The 23,790-nt window shown below is 35.4% G+C and overlaps 1 protein-coding gene across 1 annotated transcript in view; it reads left to right on the plus strand.

Annotated features, from left to right (window-relative positions):
- SLC30A7 (solute carrier family 30 member 7) overlaps positions 1-23,790 on the plus strand; it is a 33,368-nt gene that overhangs the window by 937 nt on the left and 8,641 nt on the right. The window contains exons 2-8 of the mRNA XM_026671777.2: positions 94-195; positions 3,471-3,584; positions 5,384-5,471; positions 6,582-6,708; positions 7,999-8,142; positions 10,122-10,172; positions 13,996-14,131. Coding sequence (XP_026527562.1) covers positions 94-195; positions 3,471-3,584; positions 5,384-5,471; positions 6,582-6,708; positions 7,999-8,142; positions 10,122-10,172; positions 13,996-14,131 — 762 coding nt within the window. The remainder of the gene's footprint in view (positions 1-93; positions 196-3,470; positions 3,585-5,383; positions 5,472-6,581; positions 6,709-7,998; positions 8,143-10,121; positions 10,173-13,995; positions 14,132-23,790) is intronic.

The following is a 23,790-nucleotide window of genomic DNA, read 5'->3' on the forward strand; positions in this document are numbered from 1 at the left end:
TCTCCCCGGCGAGGCCTTGCCGGGCTTTGCAAAAAGCGGGGCCCGGCTTCCTGACTTGACCCCCCCCCCTTTTCCCCCGTCCCTCAATTCCAGGTCGATCCTCTCGGACAAGACGTCGCGCAACCTCTTCTTCTTCCTCTGCCTCAACCTCTCCTTCGCCTTCGTGGAGCTGCTGTACGGCATCTGGAGCAACAGGTACAAAAGGGGAAGAGCCTGGAGGGCGGTGCTTCTGCCTGGAAAGTCAAGTTCAGCGCTGCTGGTGTTGCCACGTCTCCCTCTGGCAGGGGCCGAAGGGGATGGCCTGCTCTGCAGAGGAGCGCCATTGGCTTTGGGGAAAGGGTGGTCTCAGGCTTCCTCTCCTGGGCTACTTGAGACGTTGATCAGGGCTGGTTTTCCCCTTTACTTTTAGATGCCCAGTCAGTGAAGAGAAGCCAATTTGATTTAAAGCTGCAAGGTGAAAACCAGAAAGGTTTGAGCAGATCACTCAGATTGTCCTAATACACCTGGGAAAATTCTACAGTCTCCCTCCAATATCATGTCCTTTCTGCCATATTTAGAGGATGGTTGCTGACCCAGTTTTTTTTTTAAAGAGTAAAGGAGTTGATGAAATAATTACTCCTAAGAGATTGTCATTTGTTATTCTTTAAGTTGTCCAGCTATGGGGTCAGAACTGTTGAGGTGTCTAAACAGGTTCAGTGAGGAACGGCTCTTTAATAAAGTATAATTACTCCATAGAAATGTCTAATTGTGATGCCATTTGCACTGCGTTTATTAAGTTGTCCAACTAGATCTCACTGAATGTATAGGTCTTTTATGTTTTTTCCCCTCAAAGATATTGATTTTTACATAAATTAATTGTAGTTGCTTGTGTCTGGGACTTGCCTGCTGCTATAGAAGCCATAACTTATTTTGGGGGATAGAGCAGTCTTTTTTGTGTCTTTGGTTCAGTTCAAAACTAAAATTGCGCAAACATGTATCATCCTGTCACCCATTTATTTGTCTCATTCATATCCCCAAACTGACAGACAGTAGCTCAAGAGAAATCATGACAGAAAGAGTTCTGTAGAATCCAGTGAATTCGTTAAAATAATAAAATTATTATTGTGGGGCATGATGCAAGATCCCTTTTGTGTTATAGCACCTGTAGAAAAGGGTGGCAATTTGCATTGCAATGGCGGTCATCCCCACTTTCCACAGATGCTTATGCATAGGGTCTTTTTAATTTCTTATATGCTAAGGCCTGTTTGTGTGAGCCTCCCCCTCAAAATATATAATTATCGATAGAATAGCTTCACTATTTAGGCATATGTGCAGTAATGCTGCCAGTATATTGTATACACTTTGTGTATACCAAGAATATTAGGGAGAACAGGGATAAACAGTCCATGACTCTCTAAATGTAGCCTCTTACTACAATTTCTAGGAAATCGTCACTCCATAGAATAAGAAACAGTATATGTAAAATAAAAATGTAAAATAAAACACTTGAAAGAAGTCATACCCAATTAGAAAATGTAGAAAGAGCTGATCTGTAGAATTGTTGAAAATTAGACATGATTGAATGGATCGTTTCATCATCATATGTAAAATGATCTTATTTCTGTAAATCACATTAAAACAAGAAACAAGTTTAAATATTTTTAAACAAAATCTAACACTTTGAGTTTTTAAAGTCAAAGGTAACATACCAGAGTAGATTATTCAATACTCGTCCATTTTCTGATTTGGCTAATACAGAAACATACTGTATTACATAAATGAGTAACATAATTCATTTTGCAAATGAGTTTCTACATTTGAGCATGTATCTGTTATGATGGTATGTCTTAGTATAAGATGCTTGACATTTAATAAATATACAGTAAATTATCTTTTAATAGACTGGTCTTTGTTTCCTGTAATATTTCTAAACCTTCAGTACTTTGGCTTATCCTAGCTAGCGTGGAGGTTCGTGACTGTGCTAAGCAGTTTGGTTTCCTTCAGACTTAGAAGCAATGGAGATGAAAATTGTCCCTATCGATTCCTGAATTCCAAAGTAGAATGGAAGGTGTAGCCTTTGTATGAATTAATATCTTCATAATGAATATTGGGTTTTTTTCTTGGCCATCCAACCTAAATAATCACCAGAGAGGGTTGGATTAAGTTTAAACAATTGGTAAATTGAAGGACAGGAAAAGGTGACATTTAAATTGTGTATTTCTATTAAATTTTGGAGGGCATTTGAACTAGGTTACTTTGTAATTACGGTATTATATCAGATTTCTGGCATGGATTTTATCTTGATTGGATTGTTGGATGGAGGGTACTTGTGTCAGACAGGTTTAAAGTTGAACTACCCCAGGGGTGGGATTCAACTGGTGTTACTACCAGCCGGATGATGTTTTGCACGCGTGTAAAAAACCTTAAGCTTTAAAAAACCTTTTCAGCTGGACAGCTGAAAAGCGCTGGGCGCGAGTGCGCAGCGTTTGAAAAGCCTCTTTTTTTCCTGCTTTTTCAACCCCAGCTGTGCCATGCAAAGCAACTGAGGTTGAACAAGAGGAAATAAAGGACAGGTAAGAGCCCAGGCCGGTGGGTGGGCCAAACAGCAGCAAACACAGAACTGGTTCAGTGTCTGCTGCTCTTCAGAGCTACCGGTTCTATAGAGCCAGGCAGAACCGGTAGCATCCCACCCCTGAACTACCCTGGAAAAGTGGTCAAGAAGGGGGAAGCATTCATGGTGAGACTGTTCCATAATTAATGGCAAAGAAAGCGATTCAATCGATACCTTCTTTGCTTCACGGGTGGAAATTTGGGAAGAAAATAACTCCAAAGCTAATGCAAGATATTGGGCCAACTTTGTGTTGGCTAAGAATGTATTCCATCAATGTCTCAGAATGGATTCTGATTAATTCTATTTGACTCAAATAAGTTTATGTAATGAGCCTAATGAAAGGTATTGTTCCTTTTTTAACCCAGCTTTAAATTTGAAGATTTGTTAGTAACTTGATAGTTCATTGTAAGAAGTCAAAATGAAAGCTGCACTTTGAAATGAAGGCAAAATCTACCAAGAGGAAATATATGTATTTATATTTAGTGTGAATAATAGTTCCAGCCCAAACAAACCATGTCTCATCTTTCAAGAAATTGTGAGGTATAGCATCATTTGCATTGGTGACATTGTAACGAAGTTATGGCATGGTACTGTTTGGTATTTATTTTTTAAATTAAATTAAACTTGTATAGATAAATTTAATTAAATTGGTTCTTGGTCTTTAATGGACTGCACCCCCTCCCCTTTTTGTGTGTGTGTTGTATAAGTATTGTGAGAGATCTGGGGGGATCTCTCACAACCTAAGTAAATACAGATCCAAAGGGACATTGTTACTATTACTACCGTTTTTTAAACCACCAGTATTTTTAAAAATAGTTATGTATTTTACTTTCAATAATCTTCTGTACTTAACTGAATTTTTTTCTCTTTATATTCCCAGTCTAGGTTTAATATCAGATTCATTTCACATGTTTTTTGATTGTACTGCTCTGTTAGCTGGGCTTGCAGCTTCAGTCATTTCAAAGTGGAGATCAAATGATGCTTTTTCCTATGGGTAAGTGAAAAGCTATTTGTTAAAACAGTCACCTGTTGACAATAATTGAAAAAAAACAAACCCATAATTTTATTACAACATGCTGATAAAGTAATCTGGGATTTGTATTTGAATGGTTAATGGAATCAGCCTATAAATATTTATTGTGGAATTTGGCTAAGGAAACATATACTATATTTCAGTAAATTTTTGCAGGAGGAGCCCAATCTCCAATACTCACCTTGAGTAGTTTTTTTCTTGGTATTGATAACAATGTAGTTAAATTAATTATGCCAAACTAATCAACTGTTACTTAGTGCTGTTGCCAGCATATTTTCTAAACCGAGAAAACATTTGGTGAGCTCCTAAATTTTGAAGCTGCTATAATCTTCCTTCAAATAGATGAATCCTTCTGGTTCTCATTCTTCACGGCTTTTCTTCTATGTGAGATTGTTGTTCCCTACTCTGTGTGGGAGCAACAGAATGCACTTTGTAGCTGCTATTGTCCCTTCATCTAGTGTTACATAATAACACTTCTCTTTAGGCTACAGAATTTGTCTCCTTTTATCCGTGCATTGACTTCAACTTTCCTCTTAGGGGTCAGAGTACAGAGAGGCCACAAGGGCATAGATATGATAGGGAGAGACAGATGGGTGCAGGGAATTGGAAGCAGTCCATACCTTACTAAAGTTTGGGACTGGGAGGGACCAAGCCCAGAATGGGTTGGATATTTGGTTAACCATAATAGAGAGTGCTGGGATAAGTTCTGTCATAAGTTGGTGCAATGACATGACACCTTGCATTGTAACTATATCAACTTAAATGGAAATTCCAGTCTCAATTGTGGTTATAAGTTGAAAACTACCTGTAAGCCTTATTTATTCTCTAGTAGCTTTTAGTTGGTGATATAGAAACTACATTTGTAAAATTGTGTGTGTGTGTGTGTGTATACACATGTATACATGATGTATATATTCTTTCTTTTCCTAAAAATAAAGTCTCCCTTCCCCTTTTTTATTGAACTTCTGGGGATTATTTAAACACATCCATGTAGTCTTCTAGTCAGTATTACATGGTTTGTCATCAAAAAGTAATACACTTAAGCACACAACATAATACGCTTTGACTTTAAGAATTCTGAGTTCAGAAATTTGTTTGAGTATCAAAAGTAAATTGCAGATGCAATCTTCCCACATAAAAATCCATTCATTGTTTTACTCCCCAATAGTTATTTTCTCAATATGATGATAAAGTGATGAGCTTCATAATTGTTCAATACTAGGATGTCAGTAGTCCTTGATAGCTGTACATCACATCACCAAGAGATCTACTGTTAGGCACTGATCTTCCCTTCTGTTGATCTCTATGTTAAATGTACAGCTGTCAATTTTGGTATAAAGTAAAGGTGTGCAGTGTACTTTTTTTGCTGAAGGTAACATATGGGAGGTAAGAGTGAAGCCATTGAATGTTCACCTGCTTACTTCTTTTTTTTTACATTGTTTTTATTCGATCAATCCATTGCTGTAATATAAGATGAAAGCTAAATGGAATGAGGAAAAATTGAAATAGTTGAAGTATTTCAAGACTAAGGAGAGGAGTATTTAGCTGTATTTCAAGACTAAGGAGAGGAGACTTAACTATGTACTCTTTAGTGATAAGAGCCCCACTCCTTCCTCCTTTATACTCTGTTTATTTGGATAACTGATCAAACATAACTACATAGTATTTATCTTCTGTAGTAGCCAGAAAAGTGGCAAGACATGAAATTAGTTGTGGATTTGCAGTAATCTAGAATGAAATTGTGCTTTTTTTCATCCTAGGTATGTTCGAGCAGAAGTATTAGCTGGTTTTGTAAATGGTCTATTTTTGATCTTCACCGCTTTCTTCATTTTCTCTGAAGGAGTTGAGGTATGTTTTGAAAATGAATAAAATATTTCCTCTGTTGCACAGCAGGTGTTTTTAAATCCAATTATGCTTACTTGGATGAGGTATTTGCTAAAGGCAGTCCAGATAACGTAAAAGAGAATCGCTTGATTGTGGCAGAGTATAAGTTTAATAGATAAATAAGTCTTGCCTAGTTGTCTAGGATAGGAAATGAATCAAAATGCCTTCTGGATTTGACAATACAGTTTTAAATATCTTGCAGAAACAATTGACATGAAATTCAGTGAGATTTACTTAGTAGTAATTGTGCGGAAGCTGGTAGCCTTACATACAACCTTAATTCTTCAAGGACTATTATCCCATCATTTTTTTCCATAACAATGTTGAAAATCTGGCATTCTCAAATCTTCAAGACTTTAAAAATGTATGTAAAAGAATAGTCCTTTTGATTACACTATATGTAAATTTTATTATGTTCATTTAACATTACAACACTTCTGAAATCCCCTCCTCATTCTGCAAAGAGTAAGCTGTATGTGATTGCTCACTGATATGCAGTGATTCATATAAAAATTATGTCACGGATAGTATAATTTATCTGGAAAAAGCACTTTTAGATCAGATAAAAATATCCATTTATTCCAATGCATATCTTGTTTCTTTCTGTAGCTAATCAAATGGCTTAAGAACCTGAACATGAAAGCATAGGGGTTCTTCATTCAACTGCTCTCTGTAACTGGTATTTATAGGCAGTAAGTTTTCTGAACCTTACATATAGCCAGCAGTATCTAGAATTATTAGTTACCTTTTCATCAGGGGTACGTTTAGTGCCAATTAAAAGCCATCTAAATTGCCACCATGCTTACGTTTTTCTTTACTGAATACCAAACATTATTTATGCACTTGGTGATTATGTCTCAAATCCCCCATCAGCCTGATTCTTGGAATGATTTGAGTTCCAATGTTAAGTGAGATTATACCCTGAAGAATGCTTAGCAATCTACCTTTGGGTTTCTAGCAAAAATAACTAACGTTCTGAATTAGACTGTGCTAACGTTTATGAAAAGTTGAGAAAACCTCTTTAGTGAGATCTGTGTATGAGTTTCGTTGAAGCAGTTTGTTTCTCTGTTACAGAGAGCACTTGAGCCTCCTGATGTGCATCATGACAGACTCCTTCCTGTTTCCATACTTGGCTTCATTGTAAATCTGATAGGAATCTTTGTGTTTCAACATGGTGGACACGGCCATTCCCATGGTTCTGGTAGGAAGTGTTACCCATTCGTTGTGTCGTTGGCTTGTCCCTCAGAAGCCTCAGAATACCTTTGTTTTGTCCCTTGGGTTAAAACGGCCATACAAACAGTCACATCTCTTTAATTTAGTCAGCACAGGATAGAAGCTTAAAACTGTACAATGTCATTTGAACAAGGAACACTTTTGATTTGATCCACTAATTTGTCTTAGAAATAAACAAAATATGAAAAAAAAAACCTTTGCAGAATAATTGTGGCGCTTAAAGTGAAAAAAAAAATACAGTTTGCAATAATGAAGGAGTAATTGATATAGAAATTTAAACGTTTTTATTTGAACTGTACGGTGTGCTTCGGGTTATAGATAAACTCAGAATAAAGCCATGTCCCCTTCTCCCCGCCACCTCCCCCCATGTCTTTCCATGTATCTCTCACATGTTGATTGTATTCTGACTTATTAAACCACAGTTTCCTATTGTATCTGTCCAAAACGGTGTGGTTCAGCTGGTGCTTTAAAAGTAATAAGTAAAACCAAGATAGCTTACTGATAACAATGTAATTACACTTAAACTGTGTTAATGCATTAATTAATTTCAATTAAGGGCAATTTGCAGTCAGGAGACTACACTGGTCTGCAGACATTTTTAATATACATTTTAATTCACATTTAATATAAATATTCATGAAACTGACAAATGCCGATGCCATCTTAAAGATATCCTTTCCTGCAAGGGAGAAAGATGAGGGCTTCTAAAATAGTTGCTGTGATTCATTAATTCATCACATAAAAATAATTACTTTTTTTTCAGAACTATTAGGTAGCTTGGGATAATATAACAACGGCGCAAGTAAATAAATAAAATTCACAAATGCAGTTAAATTGTTCCAATGTAGATTTTGCACTCCCTTTAAGTGCACATATTGCCTCTTTTAAAAGGAACATCTACTTTCATGGGCACTAGAATCTTATTTGGCTCTTTCTGCTAGACTCTTAACATATAGCTTTTTTGTAACAATCGAATCCAGAATCTTGATATGTATTATAGCAATAGCACTTATACTTATATACCGCTTTATAGTGCATTACAGCCCTCTCAAAGCGGTTTACAGAGTCAGCATATTGCCCCCAACAATTTGGGTCCTCATTTTACCCACCTTGGAAGGATGGAAGGCTGAGTCAACTTTGAGCCTGATGGGATTCGATCTGCCAAATTGCTGTAGGAGTAGCTTGCAGTACTGCACTCTAACCACTGCGCCACCGAGGCTCCTCACGATAAATAACATCCATAAATTTCTTTCTGCAGGACATGAACACAGCCATTCACTGTTTAATGGGGGTCTCAGTCACGGAGGACATGGCCACAGTCACGATTCCAAGCATGGGCATGGACATGGACATAGCCACTCCCACGGACATGAGCATGGACATTCTCACGATTATTGCCATGGTGGGTATGTGGGAATGTGCAGCAGGCTTGCAGATCTATGTGCTATATGTCTTCAAAATGAGATACCTCAATAGATACAATGAAAAGATACTAAAATCTTCCAGTAACAAAGACGATTTGACAATTGTTGAATCTTATGTTTGGCTAGCTAATCAATTTCCTGCTGTTTCTGTAATAAAATGATTTGAAAGAAAATAGTAAGAAAACCTTTGGTCTTACCCAGTTACTAGAAAAGGCTCAATCTACGTCATGCATCATAAGTTTGCTCCACAGAAATTGTGATGTGGCTCTATGATGCTGTGCAGTATGTATTTATTTATCATATTTAGAAACTGCCCATCTCCCTTCTAGACCAACTTCGGGCAGTGTACAAGTCAACATAAAAATATATGAAAGGTGGTAATTACAATTACACTTGTTTTTACTTTCTTTAAGATTCAGGATAGTTTTAGCCACATTTTAAAAAGAATTAGGGAAGTTTAGTTTAGAGAGATAATAAATGCAGAGGAGAGGATGGTCATTTTTCTTCTGCTTTAAATCATGTTCTTGTTATGAAAAGCAGGTGCTTCATGGTCAGTATGAATGCTGGAATAGTTAAGGGTCTAAATCTGGGATCTCATTTCCATGAATTTATTCAATAGGTTTAACTATGTACTGTCACTTAGCTAAATTTTTATGGGATTGTGTTGAAAATAATATACAGCAGTATTATCTTTCTACCTGGAAGGAAGATTATGCTAGTTGTGCTGCTGTTTATGACATTTTGGCAAGTAAATTTAATGCTTTTATTAGAGAAGGGACAATGTTGGGCAGTTTTACATATGCAGAGCTTCTTCCCTCTGTATAACTAAACAAACGAACAAAAAAGAACCCTTGTTATGTTGTTAGGTTTAATGGTTCTTTCAACATTCTGTTTTTAAAGAAAATTACTTGGCAATATTTATTTATTCGGAGAAAACTGCTGGTAGTTTGCTGTAGCAGACTCAATTTAGCCATAAGATAATTTAGAAAACTGATAAAATGCTTATGAAACCATGAACTCAAGCCAGTTGTTAGAGGTCCATGTGACAGTTATTGATTAAAAGATATATAAAGAGTAGTAAAAAAATCCATTAAGTATCTGGGGACAAGCCAACCCCAGATTTCACATGTGGTGGTGGGGAAACCCTCATCCCTGATGAGTTGAGAAGACTGAATAGAGAAGGTTGTTTGAAGAAGATTGCCTGGGGCAAAGCGATAAGGGGCTTTGGAGGCTAAAACTAACACACTGAACTGTACTTGGGAACCTACTGATACACTGATATATTCATAGTGTAGCTTTAGAGCAGTGTGAATCTTTGTAATATCATAAGATAAATCTTTCCTGAACTGTTGATGTTAATTTTCCTGTCATATTAATTTTCACTTACTATACAGTATCCTGATTGTAATTTGGCTTCTTGATTTTTAATCTAGTGATTGACTATACTTGGATATTGGGCACATGTGACTCTACAATACTTTTCATTTGATTACAAAAAGATGCTTTCACACGCACAGAAGCATGAGCACCACAGCTGAGTGTGATTCATTAAAGCAAGTGCTTAATTTTCCAAAATTGATTTGGCTAAAGCAGAAGCCTCCCCTTGCTCCTGGAAAAAGATGTGGCTTTTTGCAACTGGGCTTATTGATTCTTTAATGTGAATTGGAAATCTACCCAGACTTATTCACTACCTAGAAATTCTGTTTCTGTATTCTGTTTATTAGACAATAAGCCTTTAAGCATGGTTGAGACTACATTGTGTCTCACTTTCTCTGCTTTTTTAAATCTTATATTTCTTGCATTTCGGAGAATTTACTTTAATTTTTAACTTAAATGCTTCTTGGTTTCTTTTGACTAGGAAGGTCTGGAAGCTGTACTTGAACTATACAATATGATTTCTTGAACAAAAGCCACATTGAAAGGATAAATGCCTTTTTTCTTTGTACCATTTTTATAGATGATCAACCTATTGAGATGGCTGCAGGATCCAACAAACAGATTTTAGAAGGTATGATATAGATACATTGTGTTAAATTTAGGCTGATACAAAACAAAAGTATAGTATGCATTTTGGAGAAAAATCTAATGGCACACATTAGATAAGATTATTCATTGAGATTAATAACAGATATATTAATTTCATTTTTAAATTCTATTAATGAATTAAATGAATTAATAAATATGCAGTTTTATCTATTTCCAAGCTGACGTTCATATATTTGCAAGTTGGTGATGTCTGTCTTTCAGAATCCTGCTAAATTCTATCAAAGCAGTAAGTTTTAAATTAGTTGTTCTTTTCTTCCTAAAAGGTACATTATTTAAAAATAATATTTAAAAATAATTAATAATATATTATTTAAAAATAATATATTTTAAAAAGAATATAGACTTGATTCCAAAAATACATTAATAAATGCTACCAAACCTTGAGATACTTTGAGTAAACTTTCAAGTAGAAAAAGATAAATAAAGCAAACAGAAAGAACCTGGGGAAAACTCACAAAGATTTTAGTAAACGGACTTTTATTTAGTACCACAAATATTTTACAGCCTTAGGAAAAGTACGATTATTTTAATGCCTAAGTATACTGAAACTTTTGTAGAACCAGAACTTTTTTCTGATTGTTGTAATGTAGTAAATCTTTCACACCACTAACAAGCAGACTAGTTCTGATTTGTACTTCTGATTTTCTAGCACATTCATTCTTGTTTCAGCTTCTGTTGTTAACAATATTTTAAGCTTATAATCAACATTGATATAAATGACTTCCTTTTTGTAATTTTATGTATTGCATTTAAATTATCATTTTACAAATTTTAAATTTTCAATTTGAATTTAACAATTATAAGCCAGTGATTTTTACTTAGACCTGTCTGTCTGTCTGTCTGTCTATCTATCTGTCTATCTATCTACCGTGTTTCTCATATAATAAGGCCGGGTCTTATTTTTTTTTTGAGCCCCCAAAAAATGGCTAGGCCATCTTTTCGGGGGTGACTTAATTCCCCCCCCTTGCATCTTCGGGCGGGCAGCGATGGCTTGGATGTTGACCTCGGCATTGGTGGGGCACTTCATATCGGGGTCAACGCAGGCAGCACCATATCCGGGTGTGCAACAAAAGTACTTCCTAACGGCAAGCCCCCCCCACCATTCCCCCCCATTTCGCATGTTTTAATATAGGCCTTAATTTGGGGGGAGGGGCTTAATTTCATTTCATGCTTATAAAACATGCTGGGACTTCCTATTGGGGGAGGCCATATTGTTGGAGAAACAGGGTATCTATCTATCTATCTATCTATCTATCTATCTATCTATCTATCTATCTATCTATCTATCTATCTATTATCTTATAGAATTTTCATTAAGAATAGTGAAAGAGTAGTGAAATATAATACAAACTAACCTTAAATAAAACTTAAACCTCTTTGTTTCCATTTTCCATCTCTAATCTAATCAAATCCATAAAAGTTTAGTTTTTCAGTCCTGATGTTAGCAGAAGGTCTGTAAAGGGCTGCCAGAGGTAGCAACTTGACTTGTTTTAACCTTGATCAAATACACCAACTTTATAAACCAACTTTTAACAATCTTAACATTTAATTCATTCAAATGTTGTCATGCGATTGGATTTCTTTTCATTTCTTCTTTGTCCCATCACACAGATTTCTTCAAATATTTGACAAGCTCCTTTTGTAAACTGACTACGAGAAAATTATCAAGTTATTCTGTTGGTTTGTCATTGTATTTCCCCTTTGAATGTTAATGTCTCAGGCAATTTCTTTTGTAGATTCAGTGAAACATCCTTCTTTAAGCCATTCTCTTGTCCTGTCAATTTAAATCTACTTTCAATACCATTTCTATCTTGTCAGTTAAAAGTTTGTTCTACACCCGTCAATTCTTTAAAACACCTTTTAAACATAGTCTGTTTAGAAGCAGACATCGTTACTGACATTTTTGATCTTGTAGCTACTATTTTCTGATTTCATTCTTCAAAAGTCTCCTTCAGTCTCTGATAGCTGAGAGCTGATCCTGTCTTAGATGATCCTTTCCTTACCTGCAGAAGTTTTTTGGTCTAACCTCAGTTTCTTGGTCTTTGCTGAAGTTGTTGGTTCCACTTTCACAGAGCTGCCTTCAGTTTGCCGCTCCAAAAGCCTTGTCAGTATTTGATTTTTTGAAGTGTATGTAGTGTGTGTGTATATGTGTAAATTAAAAAACTACTTTCTAATCTGCAATTTCACTATGTGACTGCAGAGGGTGCTAAATGATCTTCCTATACAACTCACGTACCATACATTTTTCTTGAAAACCTCTGACTTGCTATGTCATATAAAAAGACTAACTTGATTGTTGTAGTTTTATTTTTCCCTGATTAAATGACAGCCCACAGAATAGTATTTTTGCCTTCAGTTTATCAGTAGGGAGAGGGACTCTATTCTTTATTTTTGAACAGTTGTTAAACAGTTTTTTTTAGGAGGGGGAATCCATTGACTTTGAAACTTCCTCAAATCTGCAAAATATACTGTATAAGAAATTAAATACTGCAATTTGTCTGGAAAAAGAATGTGTGGATGGACAGGGGAAAAAATCTAATGCCTGAAGTACATAGGGGTTATGAAAACTGGCAAAACTTCTTTGCCAAGCTAATTAGTTCAAAAAAACAAAAAACAAAACAAACACTCAGCAACCCTTCGCCAGAAGGAAATTTTCCTTCTTTGTGGTATTGCTAATAAAATATTTGGAGATGTGCACTGTAGATTGCATTATTTGTTGCAACCAAATGTACGCTGGATCAAATAACTTGTAAAAATAATTACAAAAAAAAATTAAGTTCTCAAAAATTATTTCAGTTATGAGACAGTTGATGAACAGGTGATCTTTATAGAGGGATATGAGAGAAAATTGTTTGAGAAGTTATTTCAGGACTTGCGTTTTTAACATATCTATTCCAAGAGTCTTCCAGATGGATTTCTATTAAAGGAGAGCATATGAATAATGGTTGCTATGACAAATGGTCCCTATAAAAGCTACTGAATATGCATCTACTAATTTATTTACCCTACTGATGAAAACCATATATTATTTACATCAACTGATAATGAGGAGTGAGGTAATTTTCCTTACTAATGGAGTCTCCTGCCTTTTGTTAACTACTGAAAGACCCACCATCTACTTTTCACTTTGGAAAATTTTCAGACTATCTGATCATAACTAAGGTTGAATAGTCACAAGGGCCTATTAACAATGTTTCTCGTTTTTTGCAAATCAGAAAGAAAAAAAAACGTAAAGTAGAAGTTATTTTCATGCCTTGCCTTTCAGCCTTGAAAATACACATAATAAATGAAATACAGATACATACAAGTAGAAATAAAATGTATGCCCATTTCAATTTAAAATCTCAGTCATAGAGTATATATTAAATGCTACTGAGATAATTTAATAATTCACATGATTAATTTCCAACCTTTGATTCTTACAAAATAATCACTTATTACTCCTTATCTCTCTATAAAATATAAAGAAAATCTTGAAAATCATATGAATTTTTATATTTATTAGTATTTTTTTGGGGGGGGGGTAGAGACCACAAATATCATAATGTGGCCCTGCTTCTGTTGATAGCTTTCTGATATGGGCTTGGAGTAGTTATTGTTCTGAAAACACAACAACAAAGGATCCAATAATAGATACTAGCTATATGAGGAACATTGTTAATGTGTGTTAAGCAAATGATGACGTAGAGAACTGTTATCCTCTGGCCCTTTGTTTAAAGTCTCTTTGAAAAATTGACCTTGGAAATTTTTTTGATACCTTTTACTCAATATGTATTTTCTTGCAGGTGTATTTTTGCACATAGTTGCTGATACCCTTGGAAGTATTGGTGTAATCATATCTGCACTATTGATGCAGAACTATGGTTTGATGATTGCTGACCCAATCTGTTCGATGCTTATAGCTCTGCTTATTGGAGTAAGGTAAGCATTTTAAAGAGTGAAAATTTAGAATAGCAATATTTAGAATGGTAACAAATATCACTGCCCTTGTCACCTGTTCCATCTGTAACAATTCTATTTTAATTACTTTTGTAACCAAGGTTAGCTTAAAGAATCATCAGTATTATTTTTTTCCCATATAGTTTTTCTCAAGTGTTTGAGTCACAGCTGAGTTATATGTTACTGCATAACAGTATTGAACTTCATTTTTTCCCTTGGTAAATTACCACAGTTTTTTTGAAGAGAGAGAGTGTGATGAAGAGAGAGAAATGCATATATGTATATTTAGGATATGTAAATTGAATCACTTTTTTCCCTTAGTTTACATATCGCAGGAAAACTGTCTTGTTAGAAATCACTTTTGCTTGTACAAATAAATTATATATATTTTACTATTGCAACATTTCTGACTCACACTGTGAAACATCTTCATGTTATGGTTCATCTAAGCATTCTGTTGTATTACTAAAAGAAGCAGAAAGGCCTCAAATTCAGTGCATTGTAGTTCGCCTTTAATTTTCTGGACACCATAGGAAGATGGTTATATACTTAACAGATTTCCTTTAGTATGTGAAGTCACTTTCTATAGAGAGTTTGTGTTTATGTAGTATTGTGTTTAATCAACAAAGCAGTAGAGGTGATTTTATAGATACACAAATCATTAAGATATTCTGGCAAGGATTTCACCAGATTTATCATGCATATCAAGCACTGCCATTCAAAAATGGGCAGAGCTATCCTTGTTTTGGGAGAGATTATAATTTGGGATTTCAAGACTTACCCTAGTACTTTGTTATGAAATGTCAGTAAATAAGCTAATAGGCCATGTTCTCCAATAACAAAAACATGCATAACATTTATCATATTTGCTTGACTTTGGGTTATTTTTACTAGCACTAACAAATATTGGTTGTCGTTGCTTTACTTTTGCTGAGCAAGAAAACCTTTTCTGTTTTGAAAAGCTAGTGACTTAAAATAGGAGATTAAAAACACTTAAATGTGCAAGTTCTCCACAGACTATAGATATACTGTTACATGCCATGGTAGGTAGTAATGCTAAAGATACATGAATATATGTGAGAGAAGCTAAATCCAACTATCATGAATGTGCCTCACTAATATTTAATAGCTTATCAAATGATCAATTAGTGTCATTACATCCTATGGAATTGAGAGTTTTGTCCACTGCAGTTGAATTCATGCTATAATAAGCAACATTATGATTTGAGCTAAATGTCTGTGGAGATTCCCACTCATCCACGTCACGGTTGTCCCAAAAGTGCAGAAGCTTCTTAGATGAGAAGCAAAACGTCTTCAAAGAAAAATCTGAAGCACCTTTGGGACTGGATGACTGAGAATCTCCATAGACATTTAGCTATACATTATGATTTGCTTAGAGCAAATTATAAAGGCATCAGGATTTTTTTTAACTTAAAATATATTTTAATAGATACATTTAAACATTTTGTAAACTAGATACATGAGTGCAAAAATTGATTTCAAATAACATTCTGAAACATAAATAACGATTTGAAGAATACAGTATTGATGATCCATTCTTGCCCCTTTGCTAGAGGAAGAAAGCAGTGGAAAACTGATTTGTAAACAGTAACGCTCAGAAGTCAGTGATCATGTACTATGCTAAAAGCATCTTTTTTAAAATGTGATTCTTTTCTAAGTTGATTTTGATTTTAAAGAATCATAACTCTTTCCAATGAATATAAACTACTGCATTACAATAGGTTTCAGGGAAAGTATGCTCACATCTTTTCCCATGCCCTTTTAATTTGAATTGTGCAACATTCTTGGGAAGGGTATAACAGTGGAGAATTTTAGATTTAGAGAGGATCATGTTAAAAATTTGTTCTTCCTCCATTTTTCCTAATTCAAGCATTGATAAAGTGGAATTTTATGATGATGCCTTTAAAAATCAACACACGATTGTTGTATGTTCTTATGGCTTGAGCTTCTTTCAACAGATATATACGAAGTTACTTTCAGATAGTAGATAATACACTAACATACAGGAGAATGCATTTTGAAAAGTTGAATTCATAGGTGATAAAGTATGAAGCTGAGTATGTGAGATAACAGAGAAACTTGCAGTTATTATGGTAATACTTTTAATAGTTGTTAAACCTTAGCCTGTTAGAGTCCAAATAAAAACAGTCAGATTCAGTAATTTTGGGTCTGAAATTCCATGTTGCAAATTAATTTTTCGGTATCTTGCTGGTATTTGGTGGTTTTCTATTTAGAAGACTGGTGAAACTGTTTTCCAGTAATGCCTGGGTATTGCCATTTTAGTATCAAAATGATTGTCATTCATGAGTTGGAGAAATAACCTATTGGTCATGCATAAGCAAGAAAAAGGCAATAATGATGAGTGATTGCACACATGATAGAGGAAGACCTGAAGAAGAAGAATCTCCAATTTCTTGGCTGCTAATTCTTATAAAAGGGCAACCTAAACAGGTGAAAATGAAGAGCTAGGCAGCCCCTCTCTTCCACCTCTAGCTAACATTTCTGTACTTCTGAGCTGTTGAATAAAAAGATGTTCCAATACTAAAAATTCTGCCTAGTTTGTGAGTCCATCTGTTTAAACAAAGTTTGGGTGAATTGGCCTTCAACTTAATTACCATTATGCTTTGATTCTGGTGACTTCCTGTATTTTGATAACAGGGATTGGTTTAAACTGTTCATTATTACAATTTAATACTGAGAACAGTGAGATCACTGCTTCTCCAGCAAAGCATTTCCAGGCTGCTTAACAGAGACTGAACATTTGCTAGATCATAAATTCCATTTGGTGTAAACATCAGACTCAAAAGTGCTGAACCACACACGCCTAGTGCTGGACATGTGGCATTTGGTTTTGCAAATTAGAAAGAAGGTAGATTAATAGCATAAATGAGTAAGTAGAAGGGTTGTGGTGCTGAACTGAGCACACTTGGCAATTGAATGTGAGGATTCCTTTGGAAGGATACTTCAAGTGAAAACAAGGGCGGTGCTGACACCCTAGATGTCTGGAAGAACATGTATAGAATTGATTGAAAAATTTAAAAACAATTTCATTCTCTATACACTTTTGCACCAACATTTTAAAAATGGCTGAATTTAAAGTTCGGCATCCAAATTAAATCCAAGTTGAGAAAGATACGTCTCAACTCAAAATAATAATACTTGTGGCTCTTCATTAGTTGTCTATTGCAACCTTTGTTCAGAAGCTGAGTCAGTGTATATACAGTAGCTGTTTTGTGTCTGCTGGTGGCCTGCAGAGCTGGCAGCAGAGTCAGACATTGGGGAGGAATAAGGGCCAGTCCTGGAGTCTGGGGAGGGCTTGGACGAGGGATCTGCGTCTGACACAGAGATGGGGCCAGGGTTATCTGAGAGAGGTATGTGCTGACTCCGGAGCCTCCAGAATCTGACATCAGTGAGACAGAGGAACAGGGGGAGCTTGCGCAGAACTGCCAGAAGGCAAAAACAGTTGAGACAAAAGGGGTGACTTGGGAGTAAGGCTTGGAGATTATTGGCCCGTCCCATAAGATATAAAGGAGGAGCAAAGGGAAATGAGCCTTTGCAGGAAGCAACTTTGTTCATTTTGGTTGGTTTAAACTCTAAAGCTCCATGTTGACTTTGTGCTTCATTTGGCCTTGTACAGCTAATTGGCAATTTAGTTGGTGGCAGCAATTCAAGGGAGATAAAGGAGGGTGCTTATTAGCCTTATCCCGAAAGACTGTGGCAGACTTCTGTTGAACTATTCCTAAACTGTTTGGGACTCATTATGGGCTATGAATGCATATAATTCACAGCCATTGAAATAAAAACAAATGTTTTGGGGAACAGCACGTGATTGTTACTGTCTCAGGAAGCCTTGGTCAGAACAAGTTGCTGCTCCAGCTATTTTATCCTACAAAGTCCTGTGTGGTAGGTTAGGTTGAGAGACTGGCCCAAAGTCATCTAGTTTTCATGGCTGTAAGGGGAGGCTTGAACTGGCTGTCCCTGCCCCGGGTCCAGCATTTTAACCACTACAGTAGTTCTCTTTTGTCTTTAGTGAAACTTCCTGATTCAATGATCATGGTGATTTTACAAAGGCTTGTTTTGTGGTTATAACAAAAACCTTTTCAGATGCAAAAAAACTAATGAGAAGATATTTTTATCTTTTGCACATCCAGGATTCACTATTGGAAAAAAGGTAACAAAAGAATCTGAATGAGCAAAACGTAAAATATCTCGCCACCTTATCTTATGATAAATCACTACTTCACACACTAGTTTTGGGGAAAAAACACTAAATATTATAAGTAAAATTAAATTGGAAGGGCATTTTAGCTTCCTGGCCAGCCATTTGAATGATTTAGTGCAGCCTTCCATAGTCTGGATGCTTGAGTAATCAGCATCCCAGAGAATTCTGGAAATTAAAGTCCACACATCTAGATGACACCTTGATCGGGAAAGCTGCTTTAGTGAGAACACGCTTAATCTACCATGGTGGAGTAGGACCTAGTTTTTATGGTGAATTATTAGGTTCCCACTTCTGTTTGCACAGTAGAACTCGTGTGTGTGTGTGTGTGTGTGTGTGTGTGTGTGAAGGAGGAAGTATATAAATAAGATCAATTTGGATGACAGAATATCAATTGTCAGGAGAATTAGCCCATTTGGATCCAAGACTAAATTTTTACCTTCACTGTGCTTTCTTATCTCATGCCTAGCTGAAGTGATAGATTATGCTTTGAATAACTTAACAACAATATCATTGAAACAACTTTTTGTGGACCGTCTATGGCAAGAAGGGAGGATAAGTTGTTTCATAGGCGGTAGTAAAAATATTATTCTGGAAGCTGTCACAGAATGTCTGTCCTATTTTTACATGTATCATTTTCTGAAATTCTGAAGTGTGATAGTTTAAGGATTGATTCACCAGAACACTTTCTCTTATTTTATTCTATGGAAGATTTCTCTTTTCTGAAAATGAAACTTGATAGGGTTGCATCCCTTGGTGTTCATCTGGCAAAATAGTATCTGTCGTTGCAATTTAAAATAAATGTATTTATTTGTGATAGCTGTGCTTGGGAAACGTAAAGATTCATATTGCGTTTCACTTGTTCTTTTTATTTGAAAACATAATAGAAAGGTAGTAACCAGAAGCACATAAAATACATTGATTTGGAACTCAAGTGTTAGAAAATGTATTTATTCAATTTTCTAAAGATGTGTCCTAGTTCTTATATATTGCTTTTGTAGGGTTCATATTGACATTCTTAAATCTTGATTAATTGATTAAGAATTCTAGCCAAGCTGTTCTGCCATTTTAACAACATAAAATGGGCAATAGCAATGCCTATTGCTGTAATAGCTTCATTGCTGGTTCACCCCTTGCATCAAAACTTGATTCAAAACTTTTAAAAATCAATCTTTTAGATTAGAAATAATGTCCATCACAGAAAAGGAATTTGTAAAGAGTATGCAGTGATGGAAGTTGTGGGTAATAGGACACTTGATTCCGAATGCCAATTGCCTAAAGTCGGTGTTTCACTTTAGAGTCAATCTAATTTTCCTGTCAAGACTCTCAAGTGTAATACATTTTAGAAACAAGAAGTTTTTCTTATGTATTTAGCCGGTGGTGGAATGATCTAGCTTGAAAGAAAACTATTTTGAAGTTTAACAGAGGCCTGTTTTTAATACAGTAGAGTGGTGGTTTTTCCTGTGTAATCAGGAGAAATTGTTTTCTTAAAAAAATCTGTGCCATGTAAATTGCTCATCTTAAATTTCCATTTTTGGTTTGGAAGTAATGGCTCATTCTTTTCCACATTCTCCACTTTTTTGATTTAAGTCTGAATTTGTATTAATACATTCCAGATATATTTGCTGTGATACATTAGTGCCTATAACAGCAGAAATAGGCTTATAAACTATATGCTACGTGCCATGAAATATTTCAACTCTATTCCATTACATCCTTATGGGCGAAAATCTGCAGTGTAAAACTCATAGGAGAACTATATTAATATAGTTGCTCATTGCTGCAGTTTGGGACGGGGGCTGCTTATGAGAATCTGAGAATGTACTATGGCTGCTTAGTTCAGTATCAAACAATGACTACATGAATAAACATGCGGGTGTATAACATGGAAATATTTGGTTTAGATATCACCCTAGGGCCTAAGCCATCATATGTGCTTTTAGCTTAGCATGTACCGATCCTGCCATGATAATGTCTTCCTCTTCTTGACAGAGATAGTATTTGCTTTGTTTTGTTACAACTAGTGCACTATTGTGAGAGATGGTGCCCACAGAGGGGGAGCTGGTGTGATGGATTTCAGTAAAGTGGTAGTTTCTCAGGAAGGAGGGAGCACATTTCCAAAAAAGGGAGTGAGATAAGAGGTAGCACAACTAAAAGGCAGGATGGGAGTCCGAGCAAGAGAGTAAGGATAGTCATTCATTAGGGTGAGAGTAGTAAGGTTTACTCTGCAGTAAGGGTTTAGTCTGGCAAGATTCTGTCTACTGTGTTCTAAACAAATAAAGAACTGAATTCTGGCTGGGTTTCTATTTGTCATTCTTGGGCTTAGCATAACAACTGTGCATTGAATTTACCCTGTACTCCATGTTTTAATTCTTCATACAGATAAACTTTAACAAATAATTATAATTGAATCTGGAATTACAGTCCTAAGTTGTGGCAGTTGTTATGCGGGTCGCCATGTGACCATTCCCAATTTTATGACTTTTTTTAATGATAGTCATTGAACAAATGAAGCAGACATTAACTCAATCCATTTTAGCTATTGGGCGTTTTTTGCCGGAAAATGCAAGTAAACATCAGTTTCTGGCAATAAATGTCAAAAATATAGTAATATAACAGTGTTGTCTTTTATTACCTTTGTCCAGATTAAGTGGCCCATTAAGCCAAATTTAATAATTGAAAATAGGATATCTGAAATCCACATTCACATCTCTTAAGAAATATATCCAGATAGAGCAAAATATTTACCTTGGCATTCTTTATTGTGGCTTGGATAAAGTATAAGTAATAACAAAGAGAAATTACAAATATCTACTGTCTCACATTTGTGGTTTTGCAGCACTCATGTGACTATTAAAAAAACAATTTTTTATAATTTTAAAATGTGACTTTAGAATGGAGGAGTTTTACTTACACAGACACACACAGACACACACTTTCTTGCACGAAAAACTGAAATTAATAGTAATAGCACTTAAATTTAGGCAATTTTTCCTTCCTGCTTTTTGCTTTTGTTCATCTGTCTGATGATTTTAATCCTTTTCAGTATGATGCTCTGTTCCATTGAATAGGACTGGAATAAAGAAGGGGAGGCACAAAGTGTAAGGATTAAAGTTGCCATTTCATTGTCCCTTGCAGGGCATGGCTGCCTTCCCACCTACTTATTGTACTCCTCAGATATTATTCCAGTTCACACTTAATGTGTTGAAATATTTGCTTTATTAGGCTAAATAAAGTGGAACATTTCTCCTTATTGTGCAAGGTGCTTACTTGAGGAAAGCCACTATTTTTCTTTCATTTGCATTTTAATCATAGCAGTAGAAGAATTCAGGGATTCTTAGAGCTCACCTCTCCTTTGAGTCATACTGTTTTAATTTCTACCCTGCTTTTCTGCATACGCGTGCTCCAAGCAGTTCATAGGGTGGTAGCTATACAGGACAGGAATGTTTCTCAGATCTTTATTAAGATAAAAGTATTATCCACTTTGGACTTGTGGGCATATTTGGAATTTTGACAGCATCCTATAGACGTTCTTTTATGTGGGAACTTTCGTGTGAACAAAATGGCTGCTCCGAATAGGCATTACGAAACACCTTTGAAAGCAAAGGCAACTTTAGTAAGTTCATTCTTTCATCAATTCATCTACTCTCTCAGGATGCTTTCTTTTTCTCGGTAGTGGGCACAACAATCAGCACATCATTGTAACCGTTATTATTTTTGTCTTCTAAGAATGTCAGTGAAAGGCCAAAGCTCACCATTTGCTTTGTGAGCTTCCTTCTTGTTTAAAATAAAAAGAATCTAAAGCAAAATAAAATCAAATGGACAAGGCAGATATCTGTAGCTATTATGTTGGAGATCCAGGTAACACACAGCATGGAACCAATTCACTCCCAAAACATAGAACAGCAATACAAATAATTCCTTTGATATATGAAAATAATATTTTAAACTCTGGAAAAGTGAAATCTCCAAGTAGGGCTTGATTGTGACTTCATGGCCATGCCTAAATATTTTTCATATATGGAAGTGGTTTACCATTACCTTCTTAGGGCTTTTTTTTTTTTGACTTCCCAATCTAACTATAATTATGGACAATTCCTGTTGTCTCCCATTCAGTCCTAAACTAGAGCCAGCCTTTCTTTGCTTTTCAAGATCAGCCAAGGTCAAGCATATGAGTAGTATAAACAGTTACACCACAATATCCGCAATATTATCAGTTGTTTAAATATGTAAGCCACAATAGCATCTAATACAACTTTCCAATGCAGTCATATATTAATAAGCAGCATAACCACCAGACTATTATTTGCAAGTGCCAAATGTAGCAACCAGATTGCTTAAGCTCTTGTTAAAATTGTTGTATGTAGAAATAACAAAAGAGTCTTTGTTAAGCATTGCAGATGGGCTATCTATGTGTTTTCTAAAAAAGAAGTTTTACATCTGGAAAGGTCCTTATAGGACAAATCAAGCCTTACAGCACCCATGACCTAGATAATCACAAAAAGCTTATATGATCATCTAGAATAGATAAAGAGTTGTTTTTGCAGTTCTTTGTTTCTAAAGGAATAATTGCTCTGATTCACTTTTTCCATGTTTCAGCTGAACTTCATTTTAAGTTTTCTTGTATGGCTCTACTTTTATGGTCTCCCTGAAATGTTATTAAAACTAAGAATAAAATAGTTTATTGCTGAGGGTAAGTCTACCCTCTCTTGGATCCTACTAAACCTTCCATTAACCAGCTGGCTCTAGGAAATCTATATTTTCTTTTCTTTTGAAAGAGAACACACTTGCCTTCATGTCCATGCCATGATAGCCATACATTGATTAGGCTACTTGGATTAAAGTCCTTCTCTGTTTTGATAGTTGTGGGAAACCACTTGGTTGGCTGGCAATCAATAATCTCGTAGCCTTATGGAGTTATTACGTCTTTATTTGGTGCTAAATATTCATTTATATATCACCTTTCTCACAGAGAAAGTATAATGTTGATGTTGAATGATTAATTTCCATTATGGACAGACTTCTAATGGGAAATTTAAAGCAGAACGTCAAGGAATAATTTTCTCATTCTGTTTTGAAAAGAAGTATTATGAGGTATATAGAAAGTAAATTTTGAAACATTGAAGATATAACTTTTCTGCCTAAGAGCTATGTTTTTAATTCACTTTCTTTCTACTGAATATCATTTAAGACTTATTTTACTCTTATATTTCTGGCCTGAAGTGGAATTAAAGCTATGATAGTAATGAAGTGTTTCAATCTAGACAGGAAACTACATAGACTTTTCATCCATTTTATGATGTTATTAGAAAATTTCAAACCAGCCTTCTGAAGATTAGAATAGAAGAGAATTCTTTATTGGCCAAGTGTGTTTGGACACATGAGGAATTTGTCTTGGTGC

This window comes from Notechis scutatus, chromosome 3 (genome assembly GCF_049901735.1).
Source record: "Notechis scutatus isolate UNSWTSFEM ecotype Mainland chromosome 3, rNotScu1.2, whole genome shotgun sequence".
Lineage (NCBI taxonomy): Eukaryota > Metazoa > Chordata > Lepidosauria > Squamata > Elapidae > Notechis > Notechis scutatus.